This window comes from Glycine max, chromosome 15 (genome assembly GCF_000004515.6).
Source record: "Glycine max cultivar Williams 82 chromosome 15, Glycine_max_v4.0, whole genome shotgun sequence".
Classification (NCBI taxonomy): domain Eukaryota; kingdom Viridiplantae; phylum Streptophyta; class Magnoliopsida; order Fabales; family Fabaceae; genus Glycine; species Glycine max.
In genome coordinates this window covers 18,222,662-18,243,922 of record NC_038251.2, presented here as the reverse complement: position 1 = coordinate 18,243,922, position 21,261 = coordinate 18,222,662, and the positions used below count along the sequence as shown (strand labels likewise).

The 21,261-nt window shown below is 32.7% G+C and overlaps 1 protein-coding gene across 1 annotated transcript; it reads left to right on the top strand.

The window, feature by feature from the left end:
* The first annotated feature begins 1,552 nt into the window (after window positions 1–1,552).
* Window positions 1,553–3,152, top strand: LOC100804962 (E3 ubiquitin-protein ligase ATL4). Its single transcript, XM_003547479.5, has one exon. The coding sequence runs from the start codon at window positions 1,764–1,766 to the stop codon at window positions 2,799–2,801; it is 1,038 nt and encodes a 345-aa protein (XP_003547527.2). The 5' UTR covers window positions 1,553–1,763; the 3' UTR covers window positions 2,802–3,152.
* Window positions 3,153–21,261: the final 18,109 nt, after the last annotated feature.

Sequence of the window (21,261 nt, the reverse complement as noted above, 5' to 3'; positions counted from 1 at the left end):
ATGTTGCACAATCCATAGTTATATCCATTTGTGACATTGGTAGCCATACTAGGATGAATTGATTGAGGTTATTAATATATTTTATTATAATCAATGATATTTTATGTTAAGAGACTTTTAGATATTTATCTTTATGTTTAATATATACAAGTTTTACATGAATAATGCTTAAATTTTTTTTATGTCAAAAATACTATTCTTTTTTAATTGAAAGTATGCAAATCTTTTTTTAAACTATTATATATTATATTTATGGTGCACTAATCCATACTTATATTTATTTTGTGGTACAAATATCCATATTAGAACAAATTCAAGAGGATATTTTTTTAATAATCAATGATTTTTTTTAGGTGAAGAGATTCTTAGATATTTATATTTAAATTTAATTTTCAGTAAAAAAAATATTTAAATTGAATATATAAAAATTTTATATGAATAATATTTATATTTATTTTTAGGTCAAAACACCATTCATTTTCTCAATCTAAATGTATAAATAATTATATATTTTATTTATATTGTGTTAATCTATATTTATATCCATTTGTCACACAATAATCATATTAGGACAAATTCAATGGATAGAAAATATGTTGCGCTAAGAGACTCTTTGAAATTAATATTTAAATTTAATGTATGCAAAACTTATGTAAATGGTGTTTAAATTTCTTTCTATATAATATCCTTCAATTGAAAAGTGTAAAAATTATATTTTTAAACTAATATATATTCTTATTTTTTATAAGCTAACATGTATTTATACCCATTCATCGCACGAGTATGTATAGTAGCACAAATTCATTTGTGTATTTTTTATTATTATTGATTTTTTTATGTAAAAACACTCTTATATATATTTATATTTATTGTTAATATATACAACTTTTATTGAATGATGTTTAAATTTTTTTTATGTCAAAATATTCTTATCTTTTAAACTTTAAAGTATAAAAAAAGTTATATTATTTAAATCATTATATATTCTATTTATATTACACTAATTTAAATATAAAAAAACAAAATATAAATAAAATACTCAAATTTCATGTTTATCCCATGTATCGTAAGAATAAAAAATCTAGTATGTTTTAAAGAAATATATTTGAGTAATAATTATAATTTTAAAAAAACTTATATAATTAGTTAATGATTTTAAGAAAAGTAATTGCATAAAAAAATAAATTAATATAATTTAGTTAAAGTTATAAACTTTCATAATTTAAAAAAACAAATTAAAGATTAATTTTTAAAATTACATATAATAATAATTAATAAAACGGTAATTTTTTTCATTTAAACACAATTAATATTATATCTTATCATTAACGGATATATCAAATACTTGATAGGATTAAAATTTATTATATTTTTTTATCTTATTCTTTTTTTATCCTAGTCTCATATTATATGTATCATATCTTATCTAACCATAAAAGGAGCTCTTCAATGTCCCAACAAACCTACCGAAAAACAAGTAAAAAAAAAACGAAGATTATGTTAGAAAATAGGAGCCAGCATATGGAAGAAGCAACTCAACTAATATAGAACGTGACCACACTTTGGGAAAAAAAAAGGAGAAGGACACTCCTAAACAACCTGCTCTCAAACCATAAACATACCACCATACTAATGCCATCACCATTTACCAACTTTACCACTACAACCAAAACCAACCCAATACAACATCTCCTCTCTCTCTCTCTCCAACACAAACAAAACATACACATAACTAACCGCAACACATTACATATTTACATTACATGCTACCATTATTCTCTGTTAACTCAGTAATGGCTTCTACTTCTGATTCCGTTCCTTCTTTCACCGCTGTCGGATACACACGCACTGACGCTACTTCTCCACCAAACAACCACCACCTATCCTCGCTATCACACGTCACTCTCATTACCGTAACGGTCCTCGCCGTCGCCGTTACGGTTTCCTTAGCCTTGTACTTCCTTCTCCGCTACCGTAACAGTAACCGTTTTCGTTTCCTCCGTCGAGTCTCTCCGTCGACATCCGCCGCAGCGTTCTCCTCCTCCGGCAATCGGATATTGCCGGAAACCACTTCTTCGTCTTCCGTTTTCGACTTGCTCCCGACGTTCACCTTCTCCTCCATCACGCGCCGCGCCGACGCCGCTGGCGGCGGCGACTGCGCCGTTTGTTTGTCGAAGTTCGAGCAGAACGACCTTCTCCGCTTGCTACCTCTCTGCTGCCACGCATTTCACGCGGAATGCATCGACACGTGGCTTCGGTCGAAGCTCACGTGTCCGCTCTGCCGATCCACTGTCGCCGCGTCTGAATCCGACCTCGCGATGGTTTTCCGGTCGTCGTCCGTCGCTGGCAGCGACAGCTTCCGGCTGGAGATAGGGAACATTAGTAGCCGCCGCGAAGGAGATATCACCGCCGTTGCCGGAGAAACGCGCGGAAGGTCATATTCCGTTGGCGCGTTCGAGTATCTCATTGACGAGGAAGCTGAGGTTGAGGTCGAGGTTGCGTTCGGTTTAGCTGACCGGAGAATCGTTTCCGGCGAGAAAAACGACGGTGCTCCGGTGGTGGCTCCGGCGGATTCTCTAGCTGGTGAGGTAGGGCGTGGTGGTGGAAGTAGAAATGGTAATGGCTGGTTGAAGGATTACGTTGATCGTCTTTCGAATACGGTGTCGTTTCGGAGTTCTGGAAGCTTCTTCACTGGGAGCAGTCGCCGAAGCGACGTCGTTTTGGGAGGAGATTACGATGTAGAAGCGAGCCGTTTCGGGGACGAAATCGGTGAAATGTTCCGATGGCTCTCAGGGGTTTGAAGTGTAAATAAACGGAATAGTTAGTTCAAATTTAGAATTTTGAAATTTTTTAACAGTTACATGATTACATGAGTAGCATTTTACGAATCAGATTATGAAGGTAATAAACCGATGAAATTGCAATTTGTTGTTTTTTTTTCTCTGTTATGTTTTGGTTCTTATATTTGAGATCCTAGAGATTTTAAAACATTGCAGGATGGTGCAGTTGTTGATTTAATTCAACGGTTGATGCTTGTTTCATTGTTTGTATAGTTTTTACTTTGGTGCAAAAATAGGACCCTCATATGACTATTGTATCATGCAGTCTGTTTAATGTTGCAGAGAACTTCAGTATCAAAAAAAAAAATAATGTTGCAGAGAACTTTCCATTTTGTCTCATTTGACTAATTCCCTGCAGCTGTTAATATTCTAACTGTGGAATTCTGAATCCTTGAAAAAGTTTCTTTAATTATCTATTGAAGTTAGGCATGAAAATTACTTTGAAAACTTATCCAGCATTACATTACAACTGCAATTTATCTTTTTTCTTCAGAGAACCAAATCTTACCACAATTAGGTTGCAGTTCAATTTTTTTTCAACTCTAGAGAATCCAATTCTCACAAGTATGTGTCTTTTTACTATTTGCTTATTTCAAAAATTGTATTCTCATCTCACGAAATCAGTTTATGTTATAGTTTTTATTTTAATGTAAAGGAATAGGTGAGCAACTATGAACAGGCATTTTTCTTTTCACTTTATTTTCTAAGGTCTAGGTGACTAATAAATAATTTTGGATATCATATTATCCCTTTTTAGATTTTAATAGATAATAAAAGGGGATTTTATGATCCAAAATGGGGATTGTAAGAGTATATTCCACAGCTTCTATTCTTGTTAGTTAATTTTAAATACCTACTGTAAAATTTAGGATTTCAGAAGCAAATTTTGAGTGAAGTTAAAACTAAGAAGTATCCAAAACATCATAAAATGCCCTCAAGATGTTTGTTCATAGTGCCCTTTCATGAACAAACATCCCACTGTGAATATACCCCCCTCAGAGTGAGATATACCCTCACCATCCCTCTTCCACAACCACTCATCAACCCCCTCCCCGCTTACTCTAGCTTGATCCAAAATGGCATAGAACTCCTCTACTAAACCTTTCCCACTTAAACCACTCTTCTCCATCTAAAATTCCACACTCAAGTTCCATATTCCAAATGACCCATCCTTTCCACCACCTCATCTCTGTTCGAAATTTAGGAATAGTCTTGTAAACCTAGTTTCCTAACAAACATCACCCACCCAACTATGTTTCCAAAACTTTGTTTTTGCTCCATTCCCAGCCATCAACTCAACAAGATTATCAAACCAAGGATCTTGGTCCCCTCCACATGTAGACTTCAAGTCCTTCCACCACAATGAATGAAGTGAATTTTCAATTCGGACTCATCCCCTCCTCTTATTAACCTTCCATACATTGATTTTAACACATTTACCGACAAAGAACCTTTATTATGGAACAAATTCCATTTCCATTTTGCAAGGAGTGCCTTATTAAAAATAGTTATCTTTAGCTCCCAACCCACCATGCTCCTTTGGCTTTCAAATTTGCTCTCACTTAATCTATGATATTTTCTCCCTCCCCTCCTCACAATCCCATTAAAATATTCAAGCTCAATGACACTTTAGAATAAACATTAGCACAATACAATAGAAAAATTGTGAATATTGAACACAACATGTAAATAAAACTAGGTAGGATTCTTAAAATTCAGGTGCCAAACAATCAATGCAATTTGACCAGTTTGATGGGCCAAGCCGAGCCCATAAAATATTGGCTAAAAAGCAACTTGACCTATTTGCCCTGAATATTATATATTATTTTTAAAAATTTCATCGATTTAGGTTTTAAAAAAGTACCAATTTGGCCTTGCAATCCATAAGAAATTTAGACTTGCCTAACCCAATCTACTTTTACACCTTGGCTTGACATCGAACCGAAAACCCTTTTTTCCACTATATAAAAAATTACGAAAAGTAGAAAATCATGTATCATTTTGTTCCAAGCAAGGAGCACAAGTAGTGTTACTAAATATACTCTATTTTCTAATTCCTTATTCTCTTGATCCACACTTTTACTAACTTGAGTATTAGAATCTTTTTTCATGACAACCCACCTCACTGGAGTTTGAAGGGACAAAAGAAGACCATATTACTTCCTATATTAATTACCAGAATTTTCAATCCTTAGTGTTGATATTGAACATTTGGCACCATTTGTAGATAAATTGGTTGTTTGAAGCCATAAGGTCTTCAAGGCAAAGATCATGGCATTTTGAAGTCTAGTAAATTTAGGAAATGAATGGACCTGAAGGATTTGTGGGGTCAACCTAAAAGGACTGACATGTGTTAGATAAAACAATCTTGGAGAATTCCCTTTTAAAAGGAATTGAACCCTTCTTATAGGATTATAAGAAAGTGGTAAAAATATTGACCTTTTAGCAAAGGTTTCTCCAACCTTTACCCCTATTGGGTCTAAGAAGCCAGAATACATTGCAAAAATTAAATTAAAAAAAAAAAAAAAAACAAGTGTGTAAAGGATGTAAATATTCAAAATGTAACTTTGTGTTGTTGAGCATTGTCTAGTTTACCAAATCTCTCAAACACATAGCAAGTCACAAAACCTCTACTTGTTATTTGCACCATTATGCTCACCTTCATTAGGTTTTGAAACTTTCACCAAAGCTAAAAGTTGAGGAATTCTTAAAAGTTGTGTTTTTGAGGAATAAACTTGTGGATTTGATTACATTGGTGCTTCCATAGTTAGCTCATTCTTTGTTCAAGACCATTGAAGCAACATTGCTAGGGTATGAATGAGTGACAATAAGTAGTGAGGTATACATGAAGCATTGGCATGTAAAGACTTGCACTGATGAGAAAATGGTGTAAGCATTGATTGAAGTTTGTTGTGATTGCCACATTGGTCACAACCATTAATCACCAAATAGTTACAAATAATGCATTTATGGAAAGCAAGAATATTTTAGTAAAGTTGTTTTTTTAGAAAAGGCTTGCAATAAACTAGTTAGAGAAAGTCATTCTAATTATGTTGGCACCACTCAATCCTAACTGAGAAAAATAAAGCCTAAATTATAAAATGGAATGAGTAATAAATTTCTTAATTATTATCAATAAATAAACATAATCATAATTATTAATGGTGAATGAACATAAATTTTTTGCATTTAGTGTCTCTTCCCTATCCATTTATATTTGAAGTATCTGAAACACACTAGAAGAGGGGTTGAATAGTGTGAATGATAGAAACTTATTCTTTTGAAAACTATTAAAAGCTTTACTCAAAAAGATATCCATGGACAAAGGGTTTCATCCAATGGGTTCAAAATTACTCCATGCTTAGAAAACCAATTCAAAAAACTTGGATATGATAGTGTAAAAGTGACTTGAAGAAAAGAACTAGTTATATAGAAGCAGTAATGAAAACACAAAGATTTTATACCGGTTCATCCCAACTCTTGGGCTACGTCTAGTTCTCCTTCAAACCTTAAAGGGTTCCACTAATCAAATTTTTCATTACAACAAAGTATTCTCTATGTCACTTCTGGCTACAATAAGTACTCTCTAGGCCACTCCTAACACTACACTTAATCTCCCCCAGAAATTAATACTCAAGTATTCTTTGTCACTAAGCCACTCCTGCCTTTCACAAAAATATATGTTTGATAGAAAATTTATTCTAATCACTCAAAAAGTGTTTACACAGGAAGCTCGAACACAATGAAACTCACTAACTTAGCAAAGCTAAGATTCACACAAATTGCTCAAGTTTCCTTCATCCAATGTGTTGGATCAAGTGGGCTCAGAATAATTAAGAAGGGGAGGTTGAATTAATTATTACTAGACCTTTACTAATTAAAAATTATCCTTCTTAGGCTTTTATTATGTTGTTAAGAAAATAAAGAATAGAAAATAAACTTAACCAAAAGTAAAAGCAGGAATTAAAGTGCAGAGCGGAAATTAAAAGAGTAGGGAAGAAGGAGACAAACACACAAGAGTTTTATACTGGTTCGGCAATAATCCGTGTCTACATCCAGTCCCCAAGCGACCTGCAGTCCTTGAGATTTCTTTTCAACCTTGTAAAATTCCTTTACAAGCAAAGATCCACAAGGGATGTACCCTCCCTTGTTATCTTTGAACAACCTAGTGGATGTACCCTCCACTAGAACTGATCCACAAGAGATGTACACTCTCTTGTTCTCAGTCAACAACCCAAGTAGATGTACCCTCTACTTGTACCACAAAGGATGTACCCTCTAATGTGTTAAGACAAAGTTTTTAGGTGGTTAAACCTTTGAAACTTTGTGAATGGGGATACAAAAGAATTCTCAGGCGGTTAGTCCTTTGAAATCTTTTGTATATGGGAAAGGGAAGAATCAAAAGAATTCTCAGAGTGTGTCGTTTTGAATTCTTTGACAAGGGAGAAGGGAGACACAAAAGAATTCAGGCGGTTAGTCCTTTGTTCTTTTGGAAAAGGGAGAAGAGAGACACAAAAAGAATTCAGGTGGTTAGTCCTTGGTGAATTCTTTTTGGCAAAGGGAGAAGGGAATGAAAAAAGATGAATAGCACAGTTTTCAAGGTTTTGGAAAACCAGAAAACTTTGGAAAGATTTTGGCAAAAGGAAGAAGAAGAAGTTCAAAGAGATTCAGAAATCAAAGTGGAAAAGTTGTTGTCAAAAGAATTGTTGAATGAATAATTCATGAAATGAAAATCAAAGTGTTGCTTTTATAGACTCTTCATCTCTGGTCAAGAGAACCATTAGAAGAGTTATAACCTTTAGAAAAACTTAAAAACCATTCGGAAAGGTTACAACTTTTAGAAAAACTTGAAAACTATTGGAAGAGTTACATCTTTTGATTTTGTTCAGAAACTATCACTGGTAATCGATGTAATCGATTACACAAAGCTTTTTTGTGAAAAGGATGTGACTCTTCACAATTTAATTTGAATTCCAACGTTCAAACACATTGGTAATCAATTACCAAATCATTGTAATCGATTACAACATTTTGAAATCAATTGGAACGTTGTAAATTCAGTTGAAAGCTTTTTGAAAACCATTTTGCTATTGGTAATCAATTACAATAATATGGTAATCAATTACCAGAGAGTAAAAACTCTTTGGTAAAAGGTTTTGAGAAAAATTCATGTGCTACTCAATTTTTTGAAAAAAAAACTTTTTAATACTTATCCTGATTGAGTCTTCTCTTGATTCTCGAATCTTGAGTCTTAAATCTTGATCTTGATTCTTGAAACTTGATTCTTGATTCTTGAAATCAAATTTCCTCTTGAACCTTGAAGTGTTCTTAATTCAATCATGAACTCATTCTTTGATTCTTGAAGTCATCATCTTTGTTAACATGAAGTGTTCTTGACTTTTGAGCTTTTTGTCATCATCTTTGTTATCATCAAAACTGCTTGAATCAATCTTGATTCATCATGAAGCTAGCTTCTACACAGTGGACTAACAGTGTTACAACACTTGTTCATTTCGTCTCAACATATTCTCTTGTTTTTCGAAAACCTTAACACGAACATATTCAGGCTTTATATAGACTTCAAAGCTTCGATTCGTTGAGAGATCACAACTAGCCATTGTCTAACAGCTTTACCGCTTGGCACGAGGTTGCTACTATGTAGAGAGAGAGAGAGAGTGGGGACCACAAACGCTTTCTGGAGCACATCTTCAGAGAAGTACAATTTGCTAGTGTCCCCTAGTGCTCAGAGCTGACTTTTAGTGTACAGATTGAAAGAAAAGTTAACAAAATAAGACAAAAGGAATTAAGAATGTCAAGACAGGATAATTTAAATTTTTCCTTTTGTGCACTATGGCACGAGTTTCTTACTAAGCCTATGGACATTACTTTCTTGTGATCGTTTTCATTTCTTGAGGATTGAGTAATTGTTCCATTGGTTTTGTATTGTGAGCCAAGTGTGAAAGCACTTGTCTTCTCAGGGCTGGATGCAAAAGCAGTATCGTCCAGTGACTGATACTTTGCTTATCGTCCAAAACCTTTATGTTCAGGTTTTTTTTGCTTGTATCTCATAAACATAAAAGAACCTATAACTTAAGAATGAAATGTTAGTGCATAAAATTTATAATTTGTTAACATCAAAACCTCAGGGATTTAATTTGTTTGATACAGTCTAGTTGTGTCCAGGTACAGTCTAATGTGACTTGGACACAACTAGACTGAACAATCTCCCCCTTTTTTATGATGACAAAAAATATAAATTTTGATACTAAAATGATAAGGTAAGGAGATTAAGATCAGAGTATCAAAGCAGTTTAAGATGTACTGTCGAACACCACTTAGTATTGGTTTGTGTATATGAGGAATATACCTTTGGCAATCAACAAACTTGTCAATTTCTAGAGTATAAAGAGATCTTTCAGAAAGCATAATCAAAGTAGGTATTGCATAATTAAAGAAATTATGCGAGGATAAATGAAACTTTGAGTTCATTACCTCATGCAAATGCTAGAGAATATACATATTAATCAGAGCATATATGAAATTAGAGCATACATAGTATCAGAGTATATATGTGTAGGGAAATGTAAAAAAAATGACAAACACACATATGTGACCACCAAAACAGTTGTTTTTACTAAATAACGTATGAGTACAAGGGTGTTAACACATCAAGATTCCTATTATGGGCTTGAAGAGAGAAAGGAAGTGATAATCAACTCTCAGAGGATGGAGGTGGAGGATTGGATGATGGTGACTTTGGTGGTGAAGGCGGAGGCCTAGGCATAGGATTTGCAGTGGATGTAGATGCAGGAATTATAGCTGAAGGTGGTGAAGGTGGTTGAACAGTGGGAGACAGCCTCTATTGCATAAGCATGTTCATATTGAACAACACATAATCATTTATGGATTTGAGCAAAGCTTCCAATGTGTTTTCTATCACTGGATTGGTCTCCATGCGTTCAAAAAGGAACCTTTTTTCCATTGTTTCTTCCCGGCTAGCCTGTTGAAGGTGCAACATTTCTTGAATCCTTTCTTCAGACACACCCGTTGGAGCAAAGGCTATCAAAGTAGTTATTTCTCGTGGAGTACTGGAAGTACTAACCATTACAAAGGCATCTTCAACTATGGGCTGGGAAGTCACTTTAGCAAGCGTAGGTTTAACTACATCAACCTGAGGTCCAAGATGAGCTTGTAAGTTGCCAAACAACACCTGAAATTCGAGCTTCTCCTATTGTTGCTTTGTAGTTCAGCAACCATTCCTTGGCATGGAACCCAAGGATTCTGATCAGGAGAGAACAAATGTTTTTTGAGAATAGGATGCCTTGTCCAGGCCTTGACAATAACTCTTTGCATGGCGGCTTTAGGGTACTGATGTAAGTTGAAAATGAAGCAAGTGCGAATAAGAGGGATATCATGAATGAGACGCTGATAAAATCCGTTGTCTCCTTCTTGCCTTAAGAAGCACATCTGCCAATCATTGAATTTGTAGATCTTTACAAGACGCAAGATTGGCACCATATGCATGTGATTGGAGGTGTCTTCATTGTCGTACTCTGATGTCGACGCAAGATGTGAATTTTCATACATGTCTTTGAAGTAAAAGAACATGGCATTGGTCTGATCAAACTCAACGTCTGGCTTCAAAGCGATGGTCTTTGTTGCTGCATCCCTAGTAAAATACATGTTCCAATAGTAATGAATTGGATGCAAGGCAGTACTGTCTTTAGGACCAAGTAAAGGCATTGGCTTCATATGGGGAAGTACCTCCCCTTTCTTTTTCCTGAGGTCTAAAAGAGGAAACCTCAGAGCTATTCTATCGACATGAACTTGATTGTTGGAGTTGGGCGAATGTGAATATTGGAGGGATGACTCGGCCATTGATTACTGAGACCGCACTGCATCAAGATCATCCCAACATTGAAGATGTCATCCTTAGTTGAGGCAATGGCTTGATGACCATAAACCAATGGAACAAACTAAGACGTGGGAATGAATAGTTGAATATGCTTTAAATGTAGGGACGATGGCAAGAAATCATCAGAAGATGGGTCAATGTGTTGAGCATCAATCTTCCAACACCATCCAACAATGCCCTTATCATAGATTACTACTCCTCTACAAGTCCCAGATGCAATCTTGTAAAGACTATTGCACAGGGCCATTGGGGAAGAAGGCTTGGATACCTTAGGGTGAATTTGCTCTCAAGTTGGTAGAGGAAGGACTTCAATCCTTGTAGGTTGATCAATTTCAGAAGAGGAGGGTGTAGCTTCAGCTACCTTATGTATGGACGGAGGGCATGTGACAATCTTCTCCTCAACGTCCAGTGGGAGTTGCATCCAGTTAGTGGAAGGTCAGAATTCCATGTCCAATCTCCTTTGAATGTTGTAAGCATTCTCAAAAAGAAAGGCCACAAGAAAATGCATCCTTGCAATGTCATCGACAGTGAGGTTGGGGTCGATGGCGGGTGGTCCTTGATGTTGGAAGTGGTCAAGGTGGATGGGTGATGGAGGTGCTCGATGTAGAACTTCATCATCCATATCTTAATTGGAGTTAGTTCTTTTCTTCTTCTTAAGGTGAATAACCTCTTTTCTTCTTAAGCTTATTTCAAATTGACTAATCATGGATGTTTTTCTGCGAACAAATGGAATGTTTGTTAGTTAAGAATAATCAGCAGTAGTTGCAGCAAAGGGTTGCTCGCCCATTGGACACTTGGTCCTTTGAGCACCTCTCTTCTCTCGGTTACTGGTGCGAGGTTAAGTAGGAGAAGGAAGAACTAGTGGTGTAGGTTTCACCTTCTTCACTTGAGGCACATGGGTCTCATCCGAAGGGGATGCAACTTTTAGTTTCCTAAACACCAAACCATCTTCATCATCATCAGCCTCAGTGAGCTCCCTTAAGCAACCTATAGTGGATGATGGTTGTTGCTTCTTAGGTGTTACGCTTCTTGATACATGGTCCATTGCACTTGTTGCCTTGGGAACAACTAAAGTCGGTGGTGGACGTTGTGGTGCAAAGTAGTCTTGGACAAAAGTGTGATCATCTTCTTTTTCATTCTCTTTTCAACTTGAGAGGTGTCTGCATCCACCATGTCTTCCTCTTACCAGTTTTCTCCCAAGTTGCATCCAACTAGTCATCACGCCCAGTGTTGAGTCCAAACTTCTAGTGAAGTTCATAAAGAATGGAATCATCCACTAGGAAGTTTGTTGAAATAAGCCATCATCAACCAACCTCATCCTCGAAATATTTTCTTAGTTAAAGGCTTTTTGTTTGGGCAAAAACACCCCGTCAAAATACATTTTGTCTTGTACTTCTTCAGGTGTCTCATATAAGAACTTTATGATACTCTTCTTGAGATAGAGCATGCATTAGAGCGTTTCTTGCTCGAGAGTTGAGAAGAAATCTAGACTTATGTTCATTTTTCCATCTGTCCTTGGGGATCTCATTTCTCTGAGCATCTAAAGGAATGTGATTGCCTTTTTCTACAATGTCCCACATATCAATGTGGGTGAATTCAAAGAAGGAAATCATTATTTCCTTCCAATAGTCATAGTTTGCTCCCTTGAACATGAGGGGCTTGTTCACTGTGTATCCTTCTTCCATCGTTTTATGAGTTTTCTTTCCTTTACTCTGTTAAGAGCTCAACCTAGAGGCCAAGCTCTAATACCAATTGAAGTACCTGAAACACACTAGAAGGGGGGTTGAATAGTGTGAAGGATAGAAACTTATTCTTTCAAAAATTGTGAAAAGTTTTTCTGAAATAGATATCAATAGATGAAGGGTTTCGTCCAAGGGGTTTAGAATTACTTTGTGCTTAGAAAACCAGTGCACAAAACTTGAATATGATATTTTAGAAGTGACTTAAAGAAAAAGAACTAGTTATATAGAAGTAGTAATGAAAACACAAAGGTTTTATACTAGTTCACCCCAACTCTTGGGCTACATCTAGTTCTCCTTCAAACCTTGAAGGGTTCCACTAATCAAATCTTTGATTACAACCAAGTATTCTTTATGCCACTTCTGGCTACAATGAGTACTCTCTAAGCCACTCCTGGCACTACACTTAATCTCCCCTTCAGATTAATACCCAAATATTCTTTGTCACTAAGCTACTTTTGACTTTCACAAACAATATATGTTTGATAGAAAATGTATTCTAATAACTCAAATAGTGTTTACACAGGAAGCTTGAATACAATGAAACTTGCTAACTTAACAAAGCTAAGATTCACTCAAATTGCTCTCAAGTTTCCTTCGTCCAATGGACTGATAGCGTTACAACACTTGTTTGTTTTGTCTCAGAATATTCTCTTGTTTTTCAACAACCTTAACACAAACATCTTCAGACTTTATATAGACTTTAGAGCTTCGATTCGTTGAGAGATCCCAGCTAGCCATATTCTAATAGCTTTGGCGCTTGACACAAGGTTGCTACTGTGCAGAGAGAAAGAGTGGGGACCACAAGCTCTTTTTGTAGCATATCTTCATAGAAGTACAATTTTCCAATGTCGCCTACTGCTCAGAACTAAATTTTAGCGTACAAATCAAAAGAAACATTAACAACATAAGACAAAAGGAATTAAGAATGTCAAGAGAAGACAATTTAAATATTCCCTTTTGTGTGTTATGGCACGAGTTTCTTACTGAGCCTATGGATGTTACTTTCTTATGATTGTTTTAGTTCTTGAGGATTGAGTAATTGTGTCCATTTCTTTTGTATTGTGAGCCAAGTGCGAAAGCACTTGTCTTTGCAAAGCAATATCATCCAATTACTGATACTTTGCCTATCGTCCAGAACCTTTTTGTTATGCATTTATGCTTGTATCTCATAGAGATAAAATTTATACTTTGTTAACATTAAAACCTTAGGGATTTAATTTGTTTGGTACAGTCCAATGTGACCTGGATGCTGCCAGACTTAAGAATATCAAGAATTGATTGAGAGTTGTAATTTTATAAGTTAAGTGTGTTTAGAAATTATTTTTATATTTGTTAAAAAATAGTTATTGCGTTTGTAGAAAACTACTTCTCCAAGTAATTAATAACCTATGCTATATTTTATTATATTATTGGGTTTAATTTTTCAAGACCTTTTTTTATCAAGTCTTGACTATTTTTTTATGCACTATACATTTAGCTTCTATGTAAAGAATGTTGTAAATTTTTTGTTTGTTTTAACTATTCTATGAGTCCTTATATTTTTACCTAATTTTTAATTTGATCCCTAAACATTTTTAATTGAGTCCCTAAACTTTTATTTTTTTCAATTGGGAACTCTCGTTTGATTGTTGTTATGAAAAATTAACCACAAACACTTAATTAGAGGTGTAGATAGTGGATTGGTGATTCTAGAGTGTGTTATAAGCACCATTGAGTCAATTGTAAGAGTTTTCAGCAAAGCTTCAACCTTCTATAGATCCAAACAATTATGAGAGAAAATTTAATTAGGTGTGTTTAATACACTTCAGAAGCATTAGTCCACTTGTTGCACCTCTAATTAGGTGCCAACAACATCTCGTATTTTCTGGTAGACACAATGCAACCAACCTCAACCTTTACCCCAACCACACTTTCATTCTTTTTTTTATTATTATCGATGTGGCATTATCAAACAATGTCTAAAACAATGTTGTCAACCTTTGACTATATTCCTTTGTTTCTCTTTATTTCTTGAAGTTTCAAATCTAGATCCTACATTTAGAGGCATCCCAATGTTACTAGGGTTCGACTACAAATTGGAAATGAAAACAGGTGAAGTGCAACTAAGGAATAATAGGTTATTGTTGGTTATAGCATAATGGTGAAGCAGTGACAATGGTTGTGGGTGAAAAGAGAAGTGGGAAGTGTAAATCAGGGAAGGAAGGAAAAAAAAAGAGCAAAAAAGAAAAAATCAGACTATTGATTTCAAAATGTCCAAATCTTAACCGTTGTAAAAAACATGCATATGGTGGATGATATGTTCAACTTTCCCTTCCATAGCCAACACCTATTCTTAATTTGTGTAGAAAAACTTTAAACACATCAATCATTTTAGAATGTAGGAAATAATAAATTGCTTAATTATTATCAGCAAATGAACATAATCATAATCATCAATGGTGAATGAATATAACTTCTTTGCATTTATTATCTCTTCCCCTGTCCTTTTATATAAAAAATTAAGTGAATGGAATCCTTATCTTTCATCCATATGCTCCTTTAGTTTGCAAGATCAGAGCCTTCCCTGCCTTAGGGTGGAATTTTTCTTTCCATCATTTGTACATAGAAGGAAATAATCTTGCAGACTCTATTGCTAAGTTGGGTGCAAATTCAACGGATTTGTTTGTAATCTAGTTGTTTGGCCCAATGGACTTGTCTACTTTTTCATTGGGGGATGCTTTGGGAACATTGTACCCAAGGGGTAGTTAGTTTGTTGTAGCTATTTTCCTTTCTTTTTGTTGTTTTATCCCTACATATAAGAAAATATCAAAACTTAAGTGATAGTTGTGATTTTATAAATTAAATGTTTTCAATAATTTTTCTATATCCGTCAAACAAATAGTTAATTTTTCTATATCTCTAAGTAATTAATAACCTATCATTTATTTTATTAGATGATTGGATTTAATTTGTCAAGACTTTGGCCATGCTTGACAAAACTAATTGGTAGTTGAAAGCTTAAAAATTAGGTTATTGAATCATAAATATTTGATAAGACTATTTATTGAAGTAGCTAGAAAATATAAAAAATAAAAAAGGATACATTTATGTGATATTTTTACATAAATTTTAATTTTATTTATTAATAATATATTTTGGATATTTACATTTTTAGATTTCAATTAATTTTTAACACTTGTAGTTTTTATTTATAGATCAATTATTTTAATTATATTTTTATTTTAAATTATTTTATTATTAAAAAGTAAAAATAAAATTAACTTATTATCTAGTAATATCAATATATATATATATATATATATATATATATATATATATATATATATATAAAGGAAGTAAGTGAGGGTATTTCTATAAAAAATGAGGTTAAGTTAGTAATTGAATGAAAAAAAAATTAAACCTAACATTTAAGTTTGAATTTTGGTAATGTGTGCATAAATTATGGTCTTATTTAAGTTGGTACTTATTGTCCATGCATCTCAATTATTAGCATTAATAATATTGCGTTAATATAGTAAAGTCTTGAACTTTCAATATCAAGAATATAAGAATTCTGAAAATTGTTAATAATTTAACTATCACTATAATAAAATTTATAAACATAAACATAATATAACAAATGGAAATGATTTGATAATAATATTATTATTATTTTCCCAATACAATATATTCTCAACTTAAGAATGTTAACTATGATTTAAAAACTGGCATTTATTTGTTTTAATTATATTTTTAATTCGCACATTTCAATTTTTTGTATGCAATTTTAGTATTGTCATTCATATTTAAAAATAGCTCAAAATAAAATAAAATAATTATAACTTCATGATACTAATTTTTGTTCATTAAAAATTACAAATAAAAACATTTTTTATATTTAATATTATTTGAAAAAAAATTACAAATGTAATTGTTAAATTTAAAAATGTATTATTTACAAATATTTAAATTATAGGACAAGATATATAATGAGACCAATGAAGGAGAACATCAAATTTTTTTAAAAGCCAATTGATATATATATATATATATATATATGTTGGCAATTGAAGAGTCATGAGCATTTATGAATGAAAGGGAGTAGGGTTTGTTTATTTATAACTTTTAACCTTTTGAGTTTGGTTCCTTTCAACCTAAATCTTTATTTTTTTTACAAAAACAATAAATTTGGAACATTATTAAATGTAAGACTTGTTGGCATGATAGGGTGGTAAAATCATAACCTTCATTTTCTTCTTTTTCATTGACACTTAAAAAAATTCTTTTGTATTCCATACCTTTAAATCATAATCTTGTTGATGCATCTTTTCTTCTTCAGCATCATATGACTTTTTTTTTGTTTTTTGTAACAATGGTGTAATCAAACATGGATGGAATGAATAGATGATTTAGGACTTTTGCTTCCAAGTTGTCTCTGCTTAAGGTCCGTTATTTTTTTCTATGAATTATAGTTTCAAATGTTTATATAAGCACATTAAATTGTTTTAATTTGGTATACGTTTTTTATATAGGATGAAATAAAGATAGATATACATTTCAGTCATGTGCGAGAGGAAAATTTGGTTGAGGTCTTGCCTATGCCATGGACACAAAAGGTAACGTGAGTCACCGAACAACTCCCACATGCAAGAGTTGATCTACTCTCTATTTTAGGATGACAACTGCAAAGTTTTAATATTACATAAATGGCTCAGGATTTGTGAGAGAAAGTTGGAACCCACAAATGTCTTCATTTGTATTCTTAAATTAGAATTATTTTGTTGCATTTCTATACTGTTTAGAAATAATATTTTTTATAATCTGCTACTTTTGTTTAGTGATTTGTTTTGGTAAATGTGTTTAAATTTGTCATTTATATAATTTGAATTTGAATTAGTGTATGAATCTTTGTTGGGTGTTCTATTTTGGTAAAAATGTGTTTACATTTTTTAAACACATATAAATCCAAGAAAAATTATTTAAAGTTTTAGTCTTTTAATATATTTGTATTGACTTAGGATTAGGACTCTTTGCATTTAAAACTATTTAATAAAAAATATTTAATTTTTTTTGTACTAATTGGTAGGGATCATCCTATTTTATAGTGATCTATTGTGGTTAATTTATATAAATTTTAAATATTTTATTTTACTATTTTGGATTAGGATGATATGTGAACAAGGCCATTTCGACAATGTATTACAACTAGAAATTGTACAAAATTAAGCATGAATGTTCCAAGTTTAAAATTAGAGCATTAAAAATAACTAGATTTTATAAGTTAAACATAGATCATTATGTTGGGTTGTGATTCACTATATCAGAGAAAATCATTTTGACATTAGAATATTCAACATGTGAATAAAGGAACAACACTATCTAGGTTTTTGACTGGTGAAATGCAAGGGGGAATATTGTGTGAATTTATTTTTAGATATTTTCTTTTAATTGTTTGTGTTTTTTGTCTTTGAGTTTGAAATTTTTGTTTCAATTAATTCTATTTTTTGATTGACCAACACCTTCTCATTATAGGCTATTCCTTCTAGATATGTTGATTCAATTATGTTGTTGGACCAAACACAAATCAATTTTCAGCATGAACGAAGGCTTAACTATGAATGCAAGCTTATGGTGTTATCAAAAGAGTTAGAGAAAGACATATAGATGATGGCCTAGATGGTATCGATTTGTCAAGGAAAATAACTTAAGAGCAACGAGTGTACTTAGGATTAGGTGGATTCAAGATCCTCATGACCTTTTATGTGAAAATCATTACAAGATATAGTTGCACCAAAATGCCTCAAAGAATTCAAGTTAATAAATTATGGTTTTTATGTTTCTCCAATTTACGGTTATGTTTCTTTCTAACGAACTATAGCAATTCTAATAATATTATGTCATGGGGAATATGATATCAGTTCAAAATTATTTATGTTCTCATAGTTCCAATAAATATCATCTTTTAAGATAAATTTTATCTTTTAAGGGTGGTTTTTGTCACTTGCTATAAGATAGTAAACCTCATTATCTGCCTCAATCCAAGTGAAACATTTCTCTTCAAGTAATTTCCAGCCATTCATTGTTCTCACCTTTGCAGCTCTTCCATTGTGACTTCAAAAAGTAAAGACCAACTCGATGGAGCTTTCATGCAAGGCCTATTTGTCACCTAATTGTAGACATCTACATTGTAGAAATATCTAGGAAAATGTTAACCCACCAGTTTGTACCATATTGATTTAAGATAAAAACAGTCTCAATAAAACATGTTGAGGGTTTTCTATTGAATTACAGCCTCTCGATCATTTATCATCGATAGCCTTGTGTCTTCTATGACAAGCACTACAAAACAATGCATCACTTGAGCATAAGGTGAAGTCTTCAGAATATCTTCATAATGAATCTGGAGTTACTGCAACTACTGCTACTTAGAGGAGTCTTTTGAACTTAAGGCACAATTTTCATTGTGTAGTACAAGGTAATTTCTTGATATTTTACATTTTCTTAAATGATGTTTTTGTTGTATTCTTTTAGCTCTAAATCTTAGGTGCATTGAACGAATATATGGTGATTGTAGACATAGAGAGGAAAAACTTATAGAGGAGTTCAAAGAGGTTCTATAGAATGAGTTGAGCCAGATAGCATCCAACAACCACCTACAGTAAAGGAAATTGAACCTTTTATCAGTGCCCGTGTTAGCACAAAGGAAAGTTGTGTAGTGAAGGTTAGTGTCTCGAAGGTTCTAGATGAGGATGCATCAGTTCCTTTTCTCACTTCAGAGGTTTAGTTTGTGAGGCAAGCCAAAATCACATTCATTGCATGATCGAGACGTCTTTTAAGACTTGTTTCACATGAGGTATTTGCTTGAGTTGTGTTTATTTGTAACGAAATAGACTTTACACTGTTTACTAACATTAATTTATGTTTATTAACTATGTAGGATTTACATAGACATCAAAAGAAACCGATTGAACCTGTTGATACATCGAATCCAATTGATGATCCCTTAGTTGATTTGGTTAAGGTTCCCTTTGACCTATACCTGCATCCTTATTAGGCAACGTGGGATGCAACTTTGTTTGAGGGTAGACAATGATGATTTCCCCATGTTCATAAATTATAGTGATGTACAAAAACTAATTTTAGGCAATCAATGTCTAAGCATAACTATTTTTACAGTTTTGGACAATGTAAGTATAATTTAGTATTATAATTAAATTAACTTTTATACTTATAAAATGATAAACAATTTACGTTTCTTTAAACAAAAATAGGACAATGAATGACTTGAGTATAGAATCCGATCATGGTTTTGTGTATGGATTCCTTGAGCCTCAGTCCATACACAATACAAAGGATAGGTGTGATGAATGTCAAGGTTACATTACAAGATGGTTCAAGCAATCACAAAGATAGATTTATATACCTAAAAGCTTACTTGAATAAGTAAGTAAAATTTTATGAATGCATTTAACTTATGTCTACTTGTTTTTCAATACAATCAACATTGACAGTTCCTTGTTATCTGTCATATGAACAATGTTGTTGTATGATTTTGTTCCTTGCATAGGAAGGTCGACAAGGATGTCAAAAGTGCAATTAACAAGTTAAGTCTCAATTTATGACATGTTTACTATATTTTTAGTATTATACATCAATCATTTGATCTTACAATATACATGTATGTTTCTTTCTTTTAACTAGCGCTTTGAAGCAATTCCATGACAAGTCCCTCAAGAGTAAATCTAATGCTAATTGGATTGAAGTAAAAATAAGTGATTTAACCAAAAATAGTTTAATCCGATTAATTAATGACATTTTGTATATTTGCAATTATGGAATATAACTAAATTTCATATTCAATTTAGAGTCATTTTCAAATTAGAGGCATGGATTGGATGTGAACCATAGCCACGAGGACTTTCAAGAATCAATGGGAAAAGGTATACTACTTTATATGCTTTATCAACAACCATTTATTACACTTATAATTATTTAATATATTATTTTTCTGATTTTAAAAATATATGCTAGTTTACTTTAACATGTTTCATTTATTACAATTTTGATTATTTAATGTGATTAACTTTAATGTGTGTTTATTATATGTTGCAATGATTTAGGGATCAAACACCATTGGAACCAGAGAGAATGGAAACAATTTTGAAAGAATGAGCAAGATATTTTTTAGAAATTAGAAATGAAGCATTGAACAATGAGAATGTCTAGGATACTTAAACTTGTATTTTAGAATAGTTTTAGGTTGGATTTACATTGTAAACACGACAAATGTTGAATCTTCTTTTTTAATGTAGTTAATTTGATAATGTGAAATCATTTTATTGTTATTTATTAGTATGTTGAATTAATGCTTTTGATTGATGATAATTTAAATACAATTAAATATGCTTGTTATAATCGGCCAATGTTTGGTTTTCTTGAAATTGCAAGTTGGATTTGCTATCAAAACAAAAATAATATCTTACCAAAACCTAACTTTCTACATTGGTTTCCAAAAAACTAATGTAGAAAGTCTCTTTCTATGACGGTTTTCCTCAAAATCATCTTTTGAAAATGTATGTTCAAATATGGTTTTGGGAAAAATCATTATGGAAAGCTGACTTTCAAATATGATTTTGAAAAATCATCTTTAAAAGTTAGCATTCTATTTGCATCCCTTGGTTTGGGTGTGCTGGATTGACATAACTTATGGCAATTGAGTATTAAAATTAATGAAACTCTTTGTTTATAATAAAACTATTAAGCAAGCAAGGACATATCATGTTTG